Genomic DNA, 10,139 nt, shown 5'->3' with positions numbered 1-10,139 from the left:
CGTGTTTAAAAAAAGAAACAAACACTCTTCAAACGTATAAATTTAATAATCAAAAACAAAACGATCGATCAGCTGATCAGCGATGGACTACCCCACCCACAGGAAGACAACGTCTTTGGTTCAAGGCAGAAAACAGCAGGAATTGTGGGATTGTAGTTTTGCAGGGAGAACTCCGATTGGCCCTTTGTGCTGGTGTCGTGCGGCACGGTCAGAGAGGCCCGTGTTAAGGCTCGGGGAGGCGGTAATCTGGCAGGTGATTTCCCTCGCGAACGCGTCCGAAGCAGCCGAGCAGCAGATCGATGGCGGTGCTGACGGTGGAGCGGACGTCCTCCTCAGTCTGGCCCCTCAGAGGGTTCACCTCCACCAGGTCCACCGCCGACAGCAGACCTGCAGAGAGACAAAGAGCACATTTGTGGTAACTTCCTGGTTATGTGAGGGCGAGTGTGGCACGTGGGGGTAATGAGCTGGTGTTCATGTTGTGGATTTTGGAGTTAATTCAGTTTGAAAATGAGGCAGCGTCACTGACAGGAAGCTTCAGCATCATGTGACCGCACAGTTCCTCTGATCGTTTTATAGGCGCATAAAGACTTTAACGTGAGTTCTTCGGCTGGTGGGGTGCTGCAGTCACTCCCCAAAGGCTGCGTCTGTACAGGGAGTGCAGAATTATTAGGCAAGTTGTATTTTTGAGGAATAATGTTATTATTGAACAACAACCATGTTCTCAATGAACCCAAAAAACTCATTAATATCAAAGCTGAATGTTTTTGGAAGTAGTTTTTAGTTTGTTTTTAGTTTGAGCTATTTTAGGGGGATATCTGTGTGTGCAGGTGACTATTACTGTGCAGAATTATTAGGCAACTTAATAAAAAACAAATATATACCCATTTCAATGATTTATTTTTACCAGTGAAACCAATATAACATCTCCACATTCACAAATATACATTTCTGACATTCAAAAACAAAACAAAAACAAATCAGCGACCAATATAGCCACCTTTCTTTGCAAGGACACTCAAAAGCCTGCCATCCATGGATTCTGTCAGTGTTTTGATCTGTTCACCATCAACATTGCGTGCAGCAGCAACCACAGCCTCCCAGACACTGTTCAGAGAGGTGTACTGTTTTCCCTCCTTGTAAATCTCACATTTGATGATGGACCACAGGTTCTCAATGGGGTTCAGATCAGGTGAACAAGGAGGCCATGTCATTAGTTTTTCTTCTTTTATACCCTTTCTTGCAGCCACGCTGTGGAGTACTTGGACGCGTGTGATGGAGCATTGTCCTGCATGGAAATCATGTTTTTCTTGAAGGATGCAGACTTCTTCCTGTACCACTGCTTGAAGAAGGTGTCTTCCAGAAACTGGCAGTAGGACTGGGAGTTGAGCTTGACTCCATCCTCAACCCGAAAAGGCCCCACAAGCTCATCTTTGATGATACCAGCCCAAACCAGTACTCCACCTCCACCTTGCTGGCGTCTGAGTGGGACTGGAGCTCTCTGCCCTTTACCAGTCCAGCCACGGGCCCATCCATCTGGCCCATCAAGACTCACTCTCATTTCATCAGTCCATAAAACCTTAGAAAAACCAGTCTTGAGATATTTCTTGGCCAATCGAAGTGTTAACTGAAGAAAATGTTGCAAGCACTGGTGATCACACTGATAATGTGGTCCTATTCAGTAAAATGGGCCAAAAAATGGCATAAAAGGCTTAATTTCTCAAAAAGTATAAAAGTTATCATCACCAAAAGATATAGCAGACATTAGCAGAAGGAGCAGAACAGTTTAAAGTTTGAATGGTTAAAATCAGCTGAAACTGAGGGAAACCAGCAAAGGTCGGAGCAACTAGAATAAGGTAGAAGAATAAAGAACTAGAAAAAGATGCATTTCCTGCAAAAATGCAGTGTGAATGCTATGTAGTGGAATCTGCTGAAATAAGCTGAAAAGCAGAATTATCTGCTGAAAAGAGGTGAAGAACCTGAAGTTTGCTGAAAACAGCTGAAGAAGCTGGAATTTGTGCTGAAAAGTAGTGAAAAACTGAAAGTTTTGCTAAAAAGAGGTGAAAAAGCTGAAATTTGTGTGGGAAAGAGTTTAAACAGTTGAAGTGTTAACTGAAGAAAATGTTGCCATAAGCAGGATTTGAACCCGCGCCTCCTGCTCTGAGAACAGCTGCTCATCTCACTGAGCTAAAACATGGCTTGGAAACTATTCTGGTGTCAAAATGTCAAAGAGGATAATGTCCAGCTGTCCGCAGTGAGAACAGTCGGCTGAATGAATGTTAAAGAGAGCAGCATTTTAATTCACAGTGCTTAATTCAAGGCAATGATTTACTGGATGTTAGAGGGTTTGGAGGAAGGTTTAACGTGGCACAAGCTGAGGATGATGATAACTTAAAAAGCAGAACTGAGACGGAGTTGGCCGTCCGACTGGGGTCTGGAGTGTGGGGCCTCCCTGCTGCTGCGGAGTCGGGGCGGTCTGCCTCCCCCCACCGCAGGGAAAAGGGTAACACCACCTGGGTCTGGGTGCAGTTCCCCCCTCCAGGGGCAAGGGTACCTAGACCCGGTTTGTAGAGTACGCTTGGGGAGTGTGATCGTGTGTACAGCGTTTCTTTATGTCTGTCTCCACGTTGGTTGAGTGTGGAGTAAGTGCATATGAGAGCCTGAGGGTGGGAATGGATGTTTGTGTCTGTGTGTGCCTGTATTTCTGTGTCTATATGTCAGGTTGGGTATCAGACGCCACCTCTCTGGGGACATCTCAGGCCCTCCAAGGTTTGGAGGCCTATCTCTGCCTCTGGATGTCTGGAGTTTTGATCTCCTCCATACCTGCTTCATGCCCTGGAGGACGGGGCTGTGGCCCCCCCACACCCTCTAGCAGATCGTTACATGGAGAAACCTTTGGAATGCAAGCATGCTGATCCACACAGGTGTGCACACAGGTGTACACACGGGTATTCACAGACGCGGACCACAGCTTTCTTGGCTGCTGCCTCAAAGCACACTGTGCGCTGTCTATCTTTTGTGCTGCACAATATCGTTTATTATTTAGTAAATACTGATATCTACTGCTAGCTAGTTTATTGTGATGGTGCCGTTTTTTTTATTATGTTGCTCTTTGTTGTTGAGGAGAGAAGCGACAAAGCTATGTTAGCTTAAACACAGTGAAGCTGGAGGATGAACGCTAACTTTTTCCACTCGATAAAAGTTAACGTGAGTGTTCTCGGTGGTCGGGAACAAATGTAATCGCATGGCAGGATGCTGTAAAAGGACCAAACTTCAGCCAGGAGAACAACTGAGATAATCCATCCACAATACGAGGTTAGTCATTCATATACTGCTGCTGGGGCTGCAGTTACATCGTAAGGGTTTAAAGACTGAGCTTTAAAATGTGCTGCTGAAAGGTGGTAATAAAAACCCAGAGAGGCCGACAGCGATAACTGACTTTTTAGGGGTTTGTTCAGATTAAATAGAACAAGATACAAACTGTTAAAACATGTGAAACACACAACAGCCTTAATAAACACAGAGTAGTTTGGACCCAGGAGCACGGTTCACGTGTTCACACCAGGATAGGGTTGCCAACCTTTTAACTGCCAGATAAGAGACACTAAAACGGGACAGCTGTCAGCCCTAATCCCCAAAGATTGGCTAAACCAGTGTGCGTTGGAACAGGAACAGGAAGTGACACTCTACCGCAGCGAGAGCCAACACCAAGTGAGAGCTGTTGTGTTTACTGTAAGCAGCTAATGTGGCTGCTTACACTAAACACGTTTCTACTGTGAAGAGCAGGGTTTGTTTTTCCCTGAGTTTCTGACTCGTACCTGTCTGACACAGGTGTTCTGTGATGTAGACGCCCTCTCTGTAGGTGAGTCCACCAACTACAGGCGTCCCGGTTGCTGGGGCAACAGAGGGGTCGATGGCATCGATGTCATAGCTGAGGTGAATCGGTTTCTTCCCTCTGTTCAAGGACACAAAGCATCTTTAACATTCGCTCAGACTATCACACCTTGGTGGCTTCATGCAGGCATCACCTGGCGGACAGGTAATCACACGTTTCCTCCATGACGCGGGCCACGCCGAGCTGATCCACCTCACTCATGGAGAAGGTCTTCACCCCCAGCATCTTCAGGATGTAGCTGAGGAGGAGAAAACCTCAGGATTAGAGCCTGCTGGCAGGTACACTCAGGTACACGCAGGTAATGAACTTCTGGTGACCCTCAGACCAGAGCGAGGTCGCTGACCTTTCAGAGCTTTTTGCTTCTTTAAATTTTTTATTGAGATTTCATTTCAATCATCTCCAAAATGCTTCGGGACGAGCTGATTGGTCAGAGGGGCGTCAGAAATAGGTGAGTCTCTGCATGGACTCAGGTGCACTCACTGCTCTGCTGGATCCACGTCTCTCAGCCCGATGAAGACCACATCGGCGGCGGACACACACGGCTTCAGCCAGGAGAAGTTCGGTAAGACGGGAACCTGGTGAGGAAGGGGAGGGGTTAGTGATTCTGTGTGACGGCGTGATGCTGATCTCTGTTGCTAAGATCACCTTTGAGCGCAACTCGTGGAGCAGGTAGGACACCGGCTGCCCGTGGATGTTCCCCGTGTACGTGGTCAGCGGCGTGTTGATGTCGGCGTGAGCATCCACCCACACGACGCTCAGCTCCCCAACCGCCGCAGAGTGCCCGTGGATGGAACCGATCGCCAGGCTGAGGACGGAAAACACAAACAGGAAGCGAGTCGATGGAGAGCCGACACCTGGAACCTACGTCCTGACTTCCTGTTCCTGTGTGGACTGACCTGTGGTCTCCGCCCAGCACCACCGCCGTGTGCCCATCCTCCTTCGCCGCTCGCACCGCCTGTGACAGCTTCTGGTTGGCGGCACCCACCGCCCTCACGCTCTTCAGCAAGCCCATGGGCTCGTCCCGGGACATGTCCTCGAACGTCAGGTTCCCATAATCCTTCACTGCACAGCCTGCACACACACACACACAATCATTGCAGGTTTCCTCGTACTGACTGTTCAACATTACCAGCGGAGGCGTTTCCCAGCATGCTCTCTGTGTGAACATTAACAGCGAGACGTTCAGGGAAGAAGGCAGCGGTGTAATGAGGCGTTCACTGACCCATGTGGACCTGTAAACACTTACTGTTTGCTGTTCGTGGATAAAGGTCAGCGCTGTTCCAGTAATGAAACTGAGCGTGTGCACAGTGACCTCCTGTGAGGACGTTACACTTCCTGAACTCACTGTGTCAGTGAAACTGTGTTACCTGCGTACTCACAATCAGCTGAAGGAAAAACCACCAAACTCTGATTTTTACGGAGTTTTTTAAACGGAGCGTTACGTGAATCAGACTTTAAACACTTTATTTGAAGTCTGAATTTGAAGGTCAGCTCTGAACACCTTTTCTGGATTCAAACTGTGCTGAAGGTTAATGTTTTACCGACGTCACAGATTCATTCAGATGAATTGTTGAAAGTGGAAACGCCGGCGTGCTCCGCCTCCAGTTTGTTTGACGATTCGATGGTTTCTGAATATTAAAAATCAGACACTGTCGCTGTTACTGAGCTGCACAGCTGTTTGAATCTAACTGTAAACTTTGTAGTTGATTAAACCCACCATAAAGACAAGATACAAGATTTATTTTCTACTTTTATTCTATTTTATTTTGACTATCTGAGCTTCTTTATTTTATTTTTATCGTCTCTGTTTGTTCGGGATCTTGTGTCATTTTGATTTTTTGAGCTGTTGTACTTTAATTATGGGCCGTGTTTAATGTTTTGGCCACGGGAGGATGATCTGACCCTCTGTGTAGGAGGAAATCAGTGACTGCTCTCAATAATCAGCAGAAACATTTTAAAGCTTCATTCTGTCTCTTTGATGGACGGGGTTAAAATACCGGGCCGCACAGCTCTGTGCCCCCACCTGGCTTTGTGGGGTTTTCTGTCCCTGGTGCAGACCGCGGTCCGCTCAGGCTCATGTATTAATCAAACGTTTGTGGATTTTCTCATCACTGATTACTCGGCTCTGGATGAACATTAACTGACGAAACGGAGAAACTCAGGAAGTTTCTGAGTTGTTAATTCAACAAAAACAATGTTTCCTTAACTGGGAATGACGACCAACACGGATAACTAACTGGGCCGGCTGCGCTCCACCTAACGTCAGCCTTTCTTAAACATCTGTCCAGATGCTGCAGAGGCAAACTGCCACTCTGGTGCTCGGATGATTTTTTAACAGAAATGTGTCACAGCTGCAGGAGGAGCTTCCTGATGTGTGAACAGGTGAGAACACCTGTGGAGTCCATCTCAGCTACCACAGGCTGAGAGGCGGAGACACAGCTGTGAGTGGGAGCTGATCTGTCCCCACTCACAGCATGTCTGTGGACGTACTCCACGGCGGAGTCGAACTCGGGCCCTTGTTGCTGTGAGGCACAGTGGGAACCACGGTGATGCTCACAGGGCGGTTCATCATTCAAACGGTAACTTCCGGTCAGTTTTACCTGCTGTCATTACATTTGCTGCTGCATGAAGGTGATTCTGTATGAAAGCACAAAAATAAACGTCTGTTGGAGTCTCCCGGTGACGTCACCGGACCCACCCAGCTGCTGCAGCCGCCTCTGCAGGCCCGCGGCTCGGATCCGCTCCGGTCCGTCCTCCACGCCTCCTCGGGACTGCAGCGGACAGAGAAGGAGAAGCTGGAGGATTACACGCGCACGAGTGCACGCGGAGCCTGTCCTCGCGCTCTCACCTGTCCCTTGGAGAAAGGAGCTCCGACGATCCCCGCGGAGCGCGCAGGAGGATGCTGGTGATGAAGGCTCCGCTGCACCGTCACGGCCACCTGGACCTGCCGCAGCGTCCTCGCGCTCCTCATGCTGATACACGCGCGCGCACACCGTCTCTGAGCCACTGACCGGCGCGAGTCTCCTAAAGACTCCACGTGACGTCAGGGGGAGGCACCGCGTGGAGCCGTGACGTCATGAAGCTTGTTTAAACACTTTGAAGAGATGAAGGTCAGACAGTGGGCTGTTGTACGGAGGCTCATTCATGCCAACAACAAACAAGACGCTGAAGTTTATGATTTTTATTTTATTTAGAAATTTTAGTTTCCAGTTTTATTGTTTTTATGTTTTGAAAAGGTTTTGTTCTTTTTAGTTTCAGTTATTGTTTGAGTGCGGTGGGTGATATATTAGTGAGTGATGTGTGGCAGCGATATTAAGTTTACAGTTACCTAAAATATGTTTCAGCCCAGTTTCAGGTTAACTTTATAATAAAGCCATAAATCCAGACAGCACGCTCCGTCCCTCGACTTCAGCGTTTCAGAGGAATGTAGTCAGTAAATTGTGCTCCATCCAGCATGGTGCAGCGACGTATCACTGAAATATATGTGCTGTGTGGCTGAAGGTAGCACCAACGTAGTGGAACCATGTTTGCTCATTGGTATAAAGTCGTTTTTACGCAGCTTATCTTTGACTTTCCAACTCTGCGCGACCTGCTCAGAGAGGGATTTGCTGGCGTTAATGTAGTTTGCTCACTCTGCAAGAGGTTGGGACAACGTCGCCAGCCTCCGCTTCACTGAAGCTTTCTCTCTTTGTGCGACTCTACCTGGGTAGCATAAACGAATCCCCCTCTGAGTGGGATTCGCTGCGTCTATGAGGAAGGTTACAGGTAGTCAGAACTGTGACAGCAAAACGACATCTTATTGATGAGTAACCACACGTCTCTGCTACATGGTGCCTCGCACTACAGCAGATATACATCAGCAATATGTCAGTGAGCTGTATGGGTCACAATGCCAATCTAATCAGTGGTAATAAGTTTATAACAGGCACTTACATGAAATTTAGTGTTTGTGTTAACTAGAATATTTGTTCAGCCCACTTTCAGTTCAGTTAACTACAATAACGCTCTGTAATACCCAGAAAGTATTAAAGATGTACAAATCCTTCAGTGGTTGGTTTTAATGTTAGCATATCCACTGTGTTACATTAGCAAACTCGCTAGTTAACTTACAGCTAGCTGGCTATGATGGTTGATTCATAGCTGTACTTTCCTGTGGCCTCACAAAGAGAAAGCTCACAGCTCACTCTGCAGATCCTTTTTACCAATCTAACATGAATGATGGAGTTTATCTGAAAATCTGTCCCAAACTGAGTAAAACACTTAAACGAGTCAGTTAAAGTGACGACTGATTGTGTAAACCTTTGATAACACACACCGAAAACATTAGGATTCAAAAATAATTTTTTAAATTATGATTTAAAAATTCAGTTTTCAGATGCAGTCAGAAGCTAAAAAGGTAAAAAAACAAAACATGAAAGTCAAACTGATGACCTTTGAAGTGTCGTACAAACACGTGGGCTCAGCGCTGGATGCAGGTGAACTCACCTGAAAACACACTGTGTTTTGAAGAACTGCAAACAGTGTCTTTGTTCTCTAAGAACTTAACGTCGTTGGTGTGAGTCAGGATTCTCCGAAGTACAAAACTATTTCCGGCACTTGTCCTACATCTGCAGTTCCAGGAAGAAACTTTGTAGAACTGCGTTAACAGCGGATGTTAAAGTCACGGAGAGTCTGACCTGATGTTATAAACTCAACCACACCACGCTGTTATACGTGTGTGTTTTCTTTTACCAGCTGGTTATCTGTTATTCTAGCACCTTCAGAATTCACCTAAAGGTGCTTTTTACTGTAAGATAAAGACACCTAATAATACAGCGAAAACCTCAACGGTCAGACGACCACTATGAGCAAACACTGGGTGACAGTGGGAAGGACAAAGTCCCTTTGAACAGGAAGAAACCTCCAGTGGAAGCAGGGAGGGGAGGGGCGTGCATCCTGGCTGGGTTTTAATTAAAAATGAAAAATTACAATACCACTATTCATTCACACACTGGTGGAGGCAGCTACAGGTGTAGCCACAGCTGCGCTGGGACAGACTGACAGAGGCGAGGCTGCCATATCGCATCATCGGCCCCTCTGGCCAACACCAGTAGGTGGAAGGTGAAATGTCTTGCCCAAGGACACAAGGACCAAGACTGTCCGAGCCGGGGCTCGAACCGGCAACCTTCCGGTTACAAGACGAGCTGCTAACTCTTGAGCCACGATCGCCCCGATCCATTTGACCCTTTCACCATAGTGGTCCCTGCAGTCACAGCTGCTGTTTCAGAATCAGAAAGGTTTTATTGCCAAATGTTGAGCAGGTTTACAACATTAGGAAATTGCTGCGGTGCTTCAGTGCAAACATACTGTTATAAATTAAGCTTAAATAGACATGAAAATTAAAATGAGAATAAGAATTAAAAGTGCTAAGTAGATAGATATATACATGATATATACATGAGTGCAGGTGGTGATCAGTGCAAACATGTGAACACAGCGTAGGGTCATGTGTTAGTGGTGGGAACAGTCATACGGTTATTGTTCATGTGTCCAACAGCAGAGGGGAAGAAACTGTTCTTATGGCGAGAGGTTCTGGTGTTTGCTTGCATTTGTGTCAGTGTTGATGGTATACCTGCACATAAACCACTGCATTGGACACTGATGGGTCACTCCACACTCTGCCACCCACTGGACGTTTATTGTTACTACAGCTGTATGTTGTGTTTCATTGTAATTACTGTTATTTAACTCTTAAGTATTTTTATTCATCTTTTCCTTCCTGAAGATGAATAAAAATAAATAACATCAGGATTCTTAAGTGTTTTTATTCAACTACAGGCAGGAAAAGATGAATAAAAACACTTAAGAATCCTGATTGAATTTGTCACAATTCATGCATGACAGGGTTAAATGGTCAGAGAGCCACAGTGTTCACAGGAAAACTCTTTCCTTCCAGTGCGGTCTCCCCAAAACCAGCAGATCCAACCTTTATGATCCAGAATCGTCTGAGTGAGATGAGTGTCCTCAAGCCGGCCTTTAAACTTGACCCAGGAGTTTGAGCAAGAAACGCTGCGTTTCTTTTTACCTCGCTTCACCGACACATCTGTAACACCTGGAAACCACAGAGCTGTGGACAAACATCTGGGACACTCGTGATTTTTAAAGCAGGTGGACACCTGTTGAAACATCATCACCATGGTAACCTTAAAGTGGTGTTACTGATGACGGCTGTCAGCTGTTTCATTCAGTTGGCATCAGCAGGCTTCCA

The 10,139-nt window shown here is 46.5% G+C and overlaps 1 protein-coding gene across 1 annotated transcript; it reads right to left on the bottom strand.

The window, feature by feature from the left end:
* Nucleotides 1-25: 25 nt before the first annotated feature.
* On the bottom strand, nucleotides 26-8,439 carry arg1 (arginase 1). Its single transcript, XM_026177779.1, has 9 exons — nucleotides 8,378-8,439; nucleotides 6,741-6,986; nucleotides 6,591-6,663; nucleotides 4,789-4,963; nucleotides 4,538-4,697; nucleotides 4,373-4,467; nucleotides 4,026-4,130; nucleotides 3,816-3,952; nucleotides 26-387 (listed from the first exon to the last, which is right to left on the bottom strand). Exons 2-9 carry the CDS (start codon nucleotides 6,861-6,863, stop codon nucleotides 224-226), a joined length of 1,032 nt encoding a protein of 343 aa, XP_026033564.1. The 5' UTR covers nucleotides 6,864-6,986; nucleotides 8,378-8,439; the 3' UTR covers nucleotides 26-223.
* Nucleotides 8,440-10,139: the final 1,700 nt, after the last annotated feature.

Source organism: Astatotilapia calliptera, chromosome 8 (genome assembly GCF_900246225.1).
Source record: "Astatotilapia calliptera chromosome 8, fAstCal1.2, whole genome shotgun sequence".
NCBI classification, from domain to species: Eukaryota; Metazoa; Chordata; class Actinopteri; order Cichliformes; family Cichlidae; genus Astatotilapia; species Astatotilapia calliptera.
This window is presented reverse-complemented; position numbering and strand designations above follow the sequence as displayed.

Bases quoted from the DNA above. Each gene is read 5' to 3' on its own strand.
- arg1 (XM_026177779.1), bottom strand. From the start codon at position 6,863: ATGAGGAGCGCGAGGACGCTGCGGCAGGTCCAGGTGGCCGTGACGGTG. The intron at 4,698-4,788 runs GTCAGTCCACAC...TTCCGTCCTCAG, and splicing joins GTGCTGGGCGGAGACCACAG to CCTGGCGATCGGTTCCATCC. The intron at 4,131-4,372 runs GTGAGTGCACCT...TCTCCTCCTCAG, and splicing joins GACGTGGATCCAGCAGAGCA to CTACATCCTGAAGATGCTGG.